The 14525-nt window shown below is 33.6% G+C and overlaps 1 protein-coding gene across 29 annotated transcripts in view; it reads left to right on the top strand.

The window, feature by feature from the left end:
* Positions 1-14525, top strand: part of CAMK2D (calcium/calmodulin dependent protein kinase II delta) — a 305498-nt gene that overhangs the window by 251675 nt on the left and 39298 nt on the right. For 7 of the 29 annotated variants that reach the window (XM_028848736.2, XM_015139106.3, XM_015139115.3 and 4 more), the window contains 3 exons: positions 1201-1238; positions 8263-8304; positions 10730-10778. In XM_028848736.2, coding sequence (XP_028704569.1) covers positions 1201-1238; positions 8263-8304; positions 10730-10778 — 129 coding nt within the window. Of the gene's footprint in view, positions 1-1200; positions 1239-2611; positions 2645-8262; positions 8305-10729; positions 10779-14525 lie in introns of all 29 variants that reach the window. The other 22 variants (XM_028848742.2, XM_015139114.3, XM_028848743.2 and 19 more) reach the window with 6 other exon arrangements.

Below are 14525 nucleotides of genomic sequence, written 5' to 3'. Positions count from 1 at the left end.
AAATTAATAGCTTTGTTGCTAAAGATTAATGAAATTAACATTTTTGTATCTTTTAAGTAAATTTAAAAGTATACCAATATGATATTGAAATAATGCCCCAAATCAATGAATGTCAGGAAATTACATGTTCATGCAGTTCTAGTCTAGCTAGGTATTTACACTTTCAAAGTCAAGCTCTATTCTGATATACTTAAATAAGTATATGTAATTAATATTAAATGAAAGCATAAGTATGTATGGTGTTCTGCATATTTGTGAATGTTCTACACTTGGTGTACTAATTGTCATTGACAGTTATATTATCTGTTCACTGTGTATATACACGTTCCTTAGTAGATTTTTTTGAAAGGATGACTTCACCTTTTAACATACTCAAGAAGTTTAGTAACAGAAGGAATGTTAAAAGCTCCCTGCCAAGAAAAATAAAGTTGCATATAAGACCATATGCTTTAAGATTTCTCTGATTTAGTTGAAGATTTTATTCTGTTTTTATGTTGTCTCAAGTTTTATGATTTTTACTTTTTCATTGTAAAGGCTTTTGTTCATGAAGCCTTTGTATTCTGATTTTAATGTATAAAAGAATACATAGTGCCATTTTTTTAAAGCTCATATGCTAAACATTTTAAAAATTTGCTCTAGGCCAATAATATGCCATTTTATTTAAATAGTAATATTTTTTGTAAAACCAAATTGTCTGACTTCAGGAATATAATGAAGATGTTATTTAGCCAGAGCAAATTTTACAAATGAGTTTTCAACCTCTAGAAAGAGGGGCTTAAATGGCAGAACTGACATGGTCACCATATGTGGTGTGAATGAACATGTAATACTATCTGTCAGCTGGTGTCCAAAGACTGAATTCAACTTTCTGGATTACAAAAGGATAGTCCAGTTAAAGTTCCAGTATCCTTTTCGCAACCAACAGTGAAATAAAGTCCAATAAACACAACTGTCAAAGTATTCAATTATATGCAATGAACTACTCTTTAGTTCTAAATTTGCTGTGGCAAACCAAGAAAAGTGATACTGTATTTCAGTGTCCTGTAAGCTCGCGCTCATCAGTGTGACTTTGATAACTTGCCGTATGTTGGCCATAACTCAGCAAAGGTGGTAGAAGGAGACAGTAACCTGACTGCTTTGTTGCCTGGCTGTGGGTTTCTATGGATAACTCACTAAACTGATTTTACTCTCATTTTACAGCAGCCAAGAGTTTGTTGAAGAAACCAGATGGAGTAAAGGTAAGTTAAACAGATGCCCCTAATCCATTTCTGATTTTCAGAAGCTGGATAATCTTTAAATGTTAAATATAATTCCTAAGTCTTTGCAAGTTCTATTTTTTATTGTTTCTGATAAAGGTTGCCGGTTGAAATATGAAATGATTTAATATACAAAGATGACTAACATTTATACCAAGAAAAACTGTATTTCTTCTATTGGATTATATATGAAATAGTCATGAAAAAATAATATTGTTATGCAATATAGAGTTCCTATAGAAATTAAATGTCTTAATCTTCTCTGATTTACTACAGTTCCAAACTACCATGGTGACCTAAAAGTCTGCAAAAACCAAATGCTTTTCCAAATAATTATGCTGCATACGTGAAAGCCACTTAAGTATATAGCCTGAAAAATACTCACATTTGGGTATGGAAAATAGAATGTCAAATGTCTAAGTTAATCTATTTGGGCAGTTTTTATAAAGGTCTTAATTATTCCTGTGTTTCTATCATAAGGTGTTGAGATATATTCAAGATGAATGATCTGAACAAATATTAGAAAAATCTTGCAAGAAAAATAACAGCAGGATATTTTTACTTTCTGGCTTTCTAAACAAAATAATACAGTTTCTTTCCTACTGATTGTATATTGTTTCAAGGGGATTTACTCTTGTTGGAATGTAATCTTATATGTGCATAATGATGTTTGTTATCTTTTCAGAGTACCACCTAAATGTTTTATTTCTTTAATCCTTTTCTTTCTCTTCCAAGGACAGATGCATACATTCTTCATCAACACTTCAGCGTTCTTGGGAATTAATTAATTTTCTAACATTTGAATTTGACCCAAAGTCAGGTGGTCAGTTCATATTGAAAACATAACATAGAAAATCATTTGTCACTTTAAATGTTCATGCTCAGTCATTTCTTTGCCACCTGTCTGTGTGCAACTTGGAAATTTTCGGAGCACTGATAACTATGCGTTTGTGATTTCCTTTAGGATGCCATTTCCATTTACCAATTGCTTTCCTCAGCCTGCAATTTTGTCTTCATTCTGATTAGTTTATTCCATTTAGATTTTAAGAATGATAGTTGATGACTGCCTTTTTCCCAATGTTACAATAGTAGAAATGTGGTATCTTACATTTTCCAAATATTTTCTTCTCCTGGGCTTTCCTGTACCATTCAGTGATGGAGAGCTCACAGATCCTATTGAGATATTTATTTTCATTACTATCCTTACGTAGAAAACATTTCCAGAACTTTTTTCTTCCATTCAACTTATAGCTCCTCTTTAAAAACAAAATTATTCTATACTCCATGCTTTGATACTCTAAATTCAACCGGTCATATTTTTTTTCTTTTCCTTTCTCTTTGACTGGTCAATTCAGAAAAGGAAGTCCAGTTCGAGTGTTCAGATGATGGTGAGGATCTCTATCTGCCAGATTTCTCCTCCTGTGAAATTCACACTTAGGAATAAAAGTCTTATTTACCTAAGATAGTGTAAGTGGAGAGGGTGTAGGACCATTACAGGTCAGTGTTAATCAACTATCAAAACACGGTACTCCTCTTACATATTATATTGTTTTTCTCTGAAATTGAATTTGTTAAACATGTAAATAGTTATATTAACAGGTTTGCTCTTTTACAAAAACAAAGTCCAATTTTCTCTTTGAAAATAAAAAGACCATGACAGAATGAATGTCTGTATAGTGATAAGTAAAAACAAACAAACAAAAAAAACCTATGTGATTATTTTTTTAATATTCTTCATGGTTGCTAAAATAGGAGTGATTTATATGACACCATAAAACATTCACCATGGAGTTTATAAAGGTATGAAAGTGATCTTACAATGTACCAATCCTAGTTAAGTACCTTTACAGGAAATGTTTATTAACCTCAAAACAATAAATTTAACACCTGAGAAATAAGAATATCTTGCCTGTGCCTCATAAGAGTAATTCAGTGCATCATACAATTATCTGATTTGATTATTTGATTCATGATTTTTTAAAAAAGAAAAACACCCTGCTTCTATTAACATAAAATAATTATATCACACAAAAGTGCCAGAGTTCTTGTATGTTATGTTTAAAAGACATCTATGGGCCAGAAGTGGTGTCTCACACCTGTAATCCCAGTACTTTGAGAGGTTGAGGCAGGTGGATTGCCTGAAGTCAGGAGTTTAAGACCAGCCTGGCCAACATGGTAAAACCCCATCTCTACTAAAAAAAAAAAAAAACAAAACAAAACAAAACAAAAAAAACAACACAAATTATCCGGGCATGGTGGCCATACCTGTAATCCCAACTACTTGGGAGGCTGAGGCAGGAGAATCTCTTGAACCCAGAAGGCAGAGGTTTCAGTGAGCCGAGATTGCACCATTGCACTCCAGCCTGGGCAACAAGAGCAAAAATCTGTCTCAAAAAAAAAAAAAAAAAAAAAAGACATTTGTGGTTGAACCCATGCTTTATATTTGACTCTTTGAAAAGAATGTCTTCTTGCCTTTTACTTAGAAATTCTCCTATTAGTTTTCAATAAATTAATCTTATAAATACCTCCAAAAGATTTTTCACAGGAAAAAAATCATTTAGTTAATCTTTACATTAACAAAAAAGCTTTAACTGCACATTAAACATGACCAAAAGTGTGGTTGAGGCACATATTCATTTAACTCATGTTTCCCATACCTAACAATAAAGAATGGCTCACCCAGACAGAATGGCCTTCATCTGGAAGAGATGATGGTGTGTGTATGCTGTGTATCTATATGTGAATGTGTGTAGGTGTGTGTGTGTGGGAGGAGGGAACATGTGCACTTGTACAGATAAGTTTGTATGCATAGGTGTGCAAGTGGGACATTTTCACTAAAATAAAGCAATTCTTGGGCAACCATATCCTAGAAAAAAATCAAGTATCATATCTCAAAATAGACATAAAGTATCTCAGAATATTTCTTTCATTTGCATTCACTGATATAAACTAAATAGAGCATATTAAATACATATGGTGCTTTAACCATAAGTGCCCCTGTTCATTTGACAGGAAGCAAACTATCTTTTGCCTAGCACGTTTCCCTAATAGGAATTTATTTGTGTGTGCATCCCTCCTCTTTTCTCATGTACCCTGTACTAACATAAATACTGAATTTTGATCCCTCTTTAATAGACTTTTTACCTCTTATCTCTTTGGCTCTTGCACAATATCATGTTAAATTCTGTGCACTTTGATTTAAAGGGAAAAAAGGTTTTAACTCTCTGCAAAATATAGATTGATGACAACATTTATAGAATTTTCCAGTAAAGGAAAGTTTAGAAGTTTTCTATCCTTTCCTGCAGGTCAAACAGCACAGTGTCACAGCTTACTGTAAAAATAACGATACCAGTAATCACACAAATGGAAATGAAAAGGAAGGAAAAATATTACATATTTAAATTAATTTATGATACTTTCTATCTTCCTCTCAATACTAGTTTTGACAGGATATATAGTTATCAGGTATAGACTTCCCAGAAAACCCAAACAATTAAACTGGTGTCACCACTTGTAAATGTTCATTTGATACTCACTTATTTTATATAGTATATGTTTCTCTTTACATCCTTTTATATATTTATATTAAAATAGTGGAGGTATATTCCTTTAGAAAATAATAAATAAAATACCTAGATACTATAGTGTAAGAAAATGAATGTTACCTTACATTTTTGTTTGAGAACCATAACGTAAGTTGTCACGCATGAGTTTAAAAGGATGTTGATTATTACTTTTTAGTCTTTGATTCTTGGTGCCCCAACTCAGTTGTAGTTTCTGGTTGCCACTGTCTACAAAGAGTCTTCTCTGTGAACCGTTAGAGCACTTATTGATCCTCTGAGTTGCTTTTACCACACAGCTTCCACAGTGGTAATGATATATTCTTTAAAGTCAAATCCAGTTATGTTAAAGCAAGGGAATGATATTACCAAATATATTCTGCAGTGATAGCAGTAGCACTGTGACAGAAAATGTAGTATTTTCCTCTTACACAACTGTAAAAATTAAAGTCCTTTTACATTCAACATAAAAAGTTTGATTTCCCCACTAATAATTGAAGATGTAATTTTTAAAGGAGATCTACACTTACCATTTTTAAAAGCTATTGTGACAGCATTTTATCAAAGACCTAAATTTTCATTGGATAATTTAATTGCTCCTAAGCAAAGTAATGATGGATCCCCAGAGAAAGATCGTCTATATGTGACTTCAGGCTCAAGAATAAAATGGGGGAAGAAAGAAATGTATTTATAACAGTGAACAATTGGAAGCTTGGAAACAGAATCCACTTGAAGAGTATGAGAATGGTTATATTCATTTCATACTCTGAAACCTGATTGGAGCTCCATTGAAGCAGTTCTTTGTTTGCTAAGGTGGCATAGCAACAGCAGACACGTCTGTTTTCTCATTGCACCATCACGGACATGGTCCAGCCTGTGTGTGACCATCGGAGACTAGCGATCATCATTCCTGTCAGTCGTCACCATGTCTTTCACGTTCATCTTCAGTGGCTCTTTATCTTCATGTCTACATCTCCATGTAGACATGCTGCGTCTAGAGATATTGGCTACCAAGGGGTTTAAGGCATCTCTGTTTCTATTTTCTGCATACCCACAGATAAACAACAAAGCCAACGTGGTAACCAGCCCCAAAGAAAATATTCCTACCCCGGCGCTGGTATACCTGGACTCTTTTGTAACCCTTCTTAAGTTCTTTACCTTTTCTTTTTTTTTTTTTTTTTTTTTGTGATTTCTCTCATTTGCTTTCACTATATAGATACCATATATATAAATATTTTATTTCGTTGGATGTTGGGTTTTGTTTTTTTGTTTTTTTGGTTTTTTGTTTTTTTTTTGCTTTCTACGATATGACAAAGTTTTTTTTTTTTTTTGAGTTTTTTTGGTTAAGTTAGTTGTCAAGCAGTGTGTTCTAACATGAGATTATCTCATTTCATTGTTGAACATTGTACTGATAGCTGTGGTCTCTGTAGTTGGAATTATTGCATGCTGCATTCAAAATATAGCGCTTTGGTTGCTCTTAGCTCTTCTGATGATGATAGTTCTAGATTATGCAAACAATGGTTTCTTCTTTTCATGATGCAAATGCTGACATCAAGGAGAGCTAATGGGATTGTTGCTAGACAACATAAAAGTAGACCTTATTCAGAGTTCTTGTTTCCCTCTTATTAAAACACAACAGGGCTTTGTAAGACTTCACTTTCTGAGATAAAGAGGCACTGGATAATTTAGAGCTTTTTGTTTATTGTGTTTGAAATTAAATTGTCACTGTTTCACTTTAATCCAAAGAATGAAATTCCAAAGAATAGAGCTTTGAATTATCAGTGGAAACCAGTTATGTCTATCTCAATCAAATCCACACAATTAACAACTAAATTAGTCTAACACTTTGAGATGGTATTATGTTAAAATTCAGAATTTGAATACCGTCATTCAGTGCCCTCTGAGTTCCATAACGTTTTCCCTAAACTATTTCATATTTTGATTTATGATTTTCAGAATTTTTTCAATTATTTACTGTTCTCATGCTCTTATTTTAAATAAATTTTACAATGTTAGGGAATCATTTCACTTGAGTTAACTATGAGGCTCCATTTAAAAACATTTAAAAGAAGGACACATCAGGCTGGGCGCGGTGGCTCACGCCTGTAATCCCAGCACTTTGGGAGGCCGAGGTGGGTGGATCACAAGGTCAGGAGATCGAGACCACGGTGAAACCCCGTCTCTATTAAAAATACAAAAAAAATTAGCCGGGTGTGGTGGTGGGTGCCTGTAGTCCCAGCTACTCAGGAGGCTGAAGCAGGAGAATGGTGTGAACCCGGGAGGCGGAGGTTGCAGTGAGCTGAGATGGCGCCACTGCACTCCAGCCTGGGCGACAGAGTAAGACTCTGTCTCAAAAAAAAAAAAAAAAAAAAAAAGAAGGACACATCAAGATAGCAGGTTATCTACTAGTAACAGACAATGTTGATCACAGCTGTAGCCAAAGGAAAGGGAGAATGGAAGCAGTGCATATGTTCTCTCTCAATATTGCAGCAGTGTAAACTATAATGGTGGGAGAGTGCCCATGGTTGAGAACTCCCAGAGGGTTGCAATACCTCCCCATTGCCAAGATACCACATAAAGAAGGTGCCAGGCATGTCACTGGTGTATGCATATTGCATCTTTTTTTTAAATCAGTTATTTGAGTGTTATTCTCCACTTGGGAATATTTCTTTGCTTTCTGACAGAAAACAATAGAAAAACCAATAATTTCTTCATAAAAAAGCATGACTTTACAGCCAAATATCCTGCATATATAGTCCATAAAGTGGAAGGTTTTTTTTAGATATGAATTAACATAGGATTTAATAGCAATATGCCTCAAATTATAGTGATTATATGATTAGTTCTAGAACCCTTTAGGTAAACTTTTAAAATATTCCTTAAAATTTTTATGGACTTTTGAAATGGATTCTTTAGTATAGTCTTTTTTTAAGTGTTGTCCAATTGTTCTAGATTTTACAAGGGTATTCAGTTGTGTGTTAATTATATTAATGATGCCATAATCAAGTTTCAAACCAATATAACTGAAAAATATCTTCTCCGAGAATTTGAAATCATCTCGAAGTTTTACCTCCAGTGTCTTTGGCAGTTCTCTATGGGACAGACATTCACAGGCCACTCATTAAAGAAGAAAGGAAAGCATAGGATTAGGTGAAACAGTGAGTGCCTCTTCAAGTCTCTAAATATCAAAGCCTTGTTTGAATGCTGATCAAGAATAAGGTCTTTTGCATGCTGCTTCTGGGTAGGGAGGTTCCTATCTCATGGGCTCGCCAGGGAGATCTTTCATCAGAGATATTGTCAGCTGCAACTCTGACAGCAGTTAACATCGCTTTAGCTCTTGTCACTATTTCATTTTGTCAGCTGGCTCACTCTGCTCTGTCCCTCACACTAGAAATAATGTACTTACCAATGCGAACTGTTTCTTTCTCTATTTTGTTCTCACTCAGGAGCCCCAAACTACTGTAATCCACAACCCTGATGGAAACAAGGTATTCAGAAAGAATCAACATCATCTTGCTTTAACAAGACTATACATCTCATCAAATATTCAAAAAAATTAATTCATTATCTAAAAATAGGGAAGAAAATTCTAACCATTTTCTACCACACTTCCTTTTGGGCCTAATTTGTCTATAACTGTGGACATACTTCTTGCAAATAAAAATGAATGATATCTCGAAAGAGAAACTAATGTTCCCATGAGTCAATAAAAGTCAGGCTAAACGTGAATGAAGTCTTTATGTCAAGATGACTGTGTGTCTTAAGCAATTCCATCTGGTCACTTTTTTTTTCCCAAGACTTTGTGCTTTGTACTGTAAATATATTGTGCATGGTATTTTAGAATTTCTGGCAATATCATTCCATTGTCTTCAAAAATATCAACTTGACTTCATAGGTTTTTTTTTTTTTACTTTAGTGTTACTTTTGAGTTTTATTCTATTCTGTTGTCAGAGTGGGTTGTTTTTGTTTTTACTGTTTGTTTCTTAATTCCCTGTTGGTGGTGATGATGTTGTTGTTGTTATTGTTGTTGTTATTTGGCATGAATTTGAGGAGAATCAGAGAGTTTCACTTTTTGTGCAATATGTCTGTTGTTGAGTAATACATATTCCAGTAACAGGGGTTTAACTACTTAGCCTGAAAGAAGACTAATTGTTTCCTATACATTATAAATTATTTGTATAGCATGTTAACTAAATAACAGCACTAGCATATATGTCTATAGGATGAAAGACCTTTTCTGAATTTATTCCATGTGTCCAATTTATTACTTTTCATACATTATTATATCTCTAAGGGAAGAAAAAAAATACTGAACTTTTCTCAAATACTAGATATAGTCATACATCTTCTCCATGCTCTTATCAATGATGTTTAAGACTTAGAAAGCACATTTTATCTTAAGACTTAGAAAACACATTTCCTCTCTGGTTTAACATGTAGTTGATCAATATTAAAACCATTAAAGTAAAAAACATGAAGTGTTATGTTCTTTAATATGAGATTTACTTTATAGTCATGACACTGCAAATGGTCTAGGTCCCGAAAAGCCTTGAGGTAGTCAGGACCATCACATATGAGAACAATTTTTTTAATAGCATTAGCCAATGAAACGCCGAGCATAACAGCTGGAATGGACACTTCAGTAGTTCTAGCTATATCATTTGTAAGAGTTACTGCATGATATTTCTTGCTTACATGAATTAGTTTAATTTTACAGTGCATGGGTTTACCTTCATTTACAGCTTAAATTTGAATACTAGGTCACATTAAGAAATGCATGAAGATTCATTTCTTTGGTTTTGTGTGTATGGAGACTCTGGGTACACCTTTAATTAGTTTTTCCCTTGGTTTAAATATTATATATGATATTTATATAAATTTATCACCTTTTGGAATACTGAATCTCTAAAATGACACTGGCTGGTGTTTACATTATTTTCCAGAATCTGTTTTCCATTACTGAGCTATTGACTGGAAGTTTGTTTCCAGTTATTTTTGGCTCTAGCATTTAAATCATTCCAAGTAGAAAACATGTCTTTCTTATGAATATTGCAAAATGTATTTGCTAGAAAATATTTTATTCATACATTATTAATGAACACATTTATCATACCATTTTAAGAAGTATATCTTAATTCTGGCAGTTATAGTGTATTTTTAAGTGTGCTTAACAATCTTCCACTTAATTTGTAGTTTTACAAAGAAAGAACTTTGTCTTTTTATTATGGAAGTAGGTTTCTTATCAATAACAGCCAGTTTCTAATTTTGAAAAGAATGAAAAAAGTCTAATTGTCCTTGAAAGTAAATTATTCATTATAATTCCATTGTGCTGAGGACAAACATGAAAATTCTTCTGAAAAGTACTTTCAGCATATCTCAACTTAACCCCCTTAGCTTCTTCATCAAATGATGCAGTGAAATGCTTTCTCTCCTTATAAAGGAGTAAAGCATACAGGCCTTAACATAGTGCCTGACACAAAGAAGGTACTCTTATTGGTTAATTAATTGGGAATAAAATTTTTTTCTATTTTAAGTTTCAAATTCATTCGGCTAACATATTCAACTGCTTGTAAACACACAGAAAAAGCAAACCTTATAGGGCACTGTAACACAAAACACATCCTTACACAGTTTTTAAGGCTAACTGCATACTTCCGCTGCTTCTACAAATCACCTGGATTTATACAGCTTCGGAGATTAGGCAACCAGAGTACTCCCTGTTTGAAATGTTTGCAGCATCAGACATTTTATTTCTGTTAAAAACCACTTAATGTGTTTGTCCATTTGCATGTCAGCATATGCACATAGCCTGCTGAAGAATTTTGCATGATATGTATGTCACTAGCCAATTTTTAAAGATGAAATCAAACTATTCATTGCGTGCAACCTAAAAATGTGTTTTCTTCTCATCAGGAGTCAACTGAGAGTTCAAATACAACAATTGAGGATGAAGATGTGAAAGGTATGATTTAACCAGAAATGGAAAATCCTAACTCAGAGCTTCATATATATATACATGAAAAAAAAAAAGTGCTTCAAATAACTAATAAGTTTAGGAAGTAGGCCTATCCTAAAACACAAAAATATTTTATTTATGAGTAAAAAAATATTTTTATAAGTACATAATTATTTCAACAATATGTTACTTTTGTCATTTTTCCCACATATTCTTTTGTATATTTTGAACTGTAGACATGTAGCATATTCTAGCACATTGCAGTAATGACAACTAATAATGAGTTGCTAGTTATAGGAACATAACAAATTGTAAATTTGTCAGTCAAAAAGTAATATAAAATGTATTCCCATTGGGTACATTCATAAAACTTATCTGGAAAACAATTTATATTCAAGGATACAGTATAAAAATAACTTTTTAACTTTTAGTCATCTCAAGTAAGTATCAGTAGAATTTTCTATTTGGCCGCCTTTTTATCCTAGTTTTTTGTGTACATTCCAAAGATATTTTTGACCTCCATTCACTTTGGTTGCCAAGGTTTTTTTAGCTACGTGTATGAGTCATTGGTAGTGTTTCTACAGACATCTTCTCAGTGCCCCTGCACACATATACTGAACACACATTTGCAGTTAGGTCACCTCCTTTGGCCACATCACTATTTTAGAAGTATTACTTTTGTATTAATTGCATTTGCAGTTTTATGTTGTTTTTGTAATTCATTGTATATAACTACAATCTCTATAGACCAGTTATCTAGAAGACATTCTGACAAACAGCGGTAACAGTAGGATTTGAAACAGAAATATTAAAGGAAACGAAATATAAATTGGGAGCAATGATCCATAAATTAATTAAACCTCATCTGAAAAGATTACTTACCTAATAGTATCACCATAAGCTTTAATTCTAAAGGTAGCATTAATACGATAAAGTCTTGAAAAGTTGTATTCATGTTTTAGAATAAAGGACTTGGAAATTCTCAGGTCAAGGAGACATGGGGTCAATTTAGAGAATAAAAATTGCTATAGATCACAACTTGCCAGTCAGCTCTGCTGACTTTTTCCTTTTTGTGTGAATAGAACAGCTGATGCTATTAAAGTGTACTCTCTATTTATATAACTAAGCACACTGACCTAACTCTGCTAGAGGTAGTCAGTCATTATTTTTTACAGTGGAAAGGTAGATAGCTGTGTCAAGAATTTTATTTAGTAGCTCTATTCATCTCACTCTTTCACTTAAGCTAAAATTTGAACTGAAGTAGTTTGATGAATCATTTATACCAGTCATATTAGATTGAAATATCTTTTTTTTTTTTTAGCCAAATAAATAGATAAGCCATTTAGCTTTCCCAGTGATTCAGGAAGCATTATCTTTGTGTTTTGGATTCATTAGCTCTTTAAGCTAAGCTAAATGTTTCATATGAATTTTTACATTCTTCCCTTGAGCATGACTAAGAAAACTTGTTCATTGTCCACTGGAGAAACTGAATCTTTAAATAACTAAATAAAATTAGGAGAATACTAGCACCTCACTATATGCACTTCATCTGCACGTGATCATGAGAAGGGTTTTATTAAGTGGTCTTTCTCACCTGAATTTGGCATTCAGCTGTACTAAGTATTGGTTCAGGATCATTGTTATTAATCTATGTAAATATTAATGTATAAACAGAGTTCCTGTCAGTGTTACCTTGTAGTTTGTAATTTCTTTTTAATAAAATGAAATAATAATGTCAGTTCTTAGAAAACAGTTCTCCAATTCAAATCATAACAATGATATGGGTTTCATCTTGCCTCTGGGATTTCATAAATTGAGATAGTATTTGTATTATAGATACATTGAGTCTATATACAAAAAGTATTAGACAAATTCAGCAGCATATTGAGATCAAAAGAAATGTCCAGTTGCTCGTTTAACCCAAAGTGCTTTGGTTTATTCCCTTAATAAATGCATTATTTAAGTTTCTGCTTAATTTTACTGGTGTAGATCTGGCCAAAAATGTCATAGCCATACCTCATTAGGACTCATTTGTGTTCTCTATAAGACCCAGACAGCCTTTTGTAGACTAACCCTTTTAATATTGAATGATATCAGAAACCTTTAAGACTAGAAGACACTTTGAAAGATTGCCTAGGCGCCATCATTTTTACTGGGGCAAGTGGTACATAAAATGGTCTTAAATGATTTGAAATTATTTATTATGCTGATTATCTGTGTGAGAATCTCTCCATTTATCAGTGCGTGGTCCTCAAGAAAGACCCTATATGTGAATAATTATGCTGTCTCATTTTTACTTTAGAATCTCTGTGGCTCTCAGTAGCTTGGTAGGGAATGTGTTTATTGTCCAGTTCTGTTGAAACCCAAATTTACTCATATCTAACATAACTAACATCCAAGAACTCACAAATACTATCAGTTAAATAATCTGACCAAAACTGTATCCTATCTACAAAGCCATGTCATATCTACAAAATTGTGTGTCTTCCACACACATACTTTTCAACCTTCTCTTTTCTGTAGACAACATTGTTATCAGTGAGACACCACACTTATTGACATATTCTTAAAGGCATGCCCCCATACATACTTCTGCATGCGAGCATATGCTCTACCCATTGCTGCTGGCTGCCTCGGATATAGTGCATCTAACACCAGCACCTAGACGTACGTTGTTTTATGATGGCACATGATTCCTTGAATAGCATGTCACGTGCCTCCCATGCCAAGGCAGTGCACATTCTGCCCCATCCCCAAGGACTAACTGGCAGGGACAGCTTCTGTGTCCTCTCCAATGTAAAGAAACATGGAGTTGCTGGAGGAGGGGATTAAACACTGTGGTGACCTGGTCAAAGGAAGAAATGAGGTAAACTAACAACAGAGTTTTTCTTTCTGGCCTCTTTGAGTGGGAAAAGGCAGACAGGCCAGCTGTTCTCAAAGATAAAAGAAAGCAAAAGTAGTCAGAGATTAATGGTTCTTCAGTCTGGAGCACCTTAGAGAGCCAAGATTTAAAGGCCCATTTTCTTCAGCTCTTCTTACTAGTTTCCATTGAGAAATCATGGCCCCAGTCTGTGTAATACTTTTGAATTGTGTCTAGGCTGTTTCTTCATTCAGCAAATATTTATTGAATCCCTTCTGTTTACCTAAGTTCCATGTGCTTCTCTTTGTGAACTAGTCGTGTTCAAGAGATTTGAATGTGTCAAAATGCTGCTTCCTACCCTTTATATGAATCTTGTTGTGCTATAATGTAGGCCCATTTATCTTACTTAATACAATAGCTATCAGGAAAAATTAGTGAAACCCAACATAAATGCATGTTTTATCCAAAAAAAAAAAAAACTCAGTGAAACCCAGGAAAAAAGTGAGACCCAAGATAAATATATTTTTAAAATCTAAAAGTTATTTTATTTCCTTTTTCTTAAATACCTTCAACATTTAGCTCTAACCACATTTTTCTTCCCAAGCTCATAATCATCCTAAGGGACTTGAATTGTTTTACAACTCTTCTTTCTAAAAAGCTTCCAGAGTTCATTGTTTTCTTTCTCCAAGGCAATGTGTTAACACCCTAGTGTTGACCTTTTGAGCAACTTTCTAATTTTGTTCTGTGTTTAAAACCAAATATCTCTGATGCTATGTGAGGAAACTCAGCAGCAAACTCAGTGTCATGGAGAGTTACTAATAGTTTAAAAGCAAATGGGAGTCTGGGAGTGGTGGCTCACACCTGTAATCCCAGCACTTTGGCAGGCTGAGGCA

Source organism: Macaca mulatta, chromosome 5 (genome assembly GCF_049350105.2).
Source record: "Macaca mulatta isolate MMU2019108-1 chromosome 5, T2T-MMU8v2.0, whole genome shotgun sequence".
Classification (NCBI taxonomy): Eukaryota; Metazoa; Chordata; class Mammalia; order Primates; family Cercopithecidae; genus Macaca; species Macaca mulatta.
Note: the sequence above shows the minus strand (reverse complement) of the source record. Positions and strands in the feature narration are given on the sequence as shown.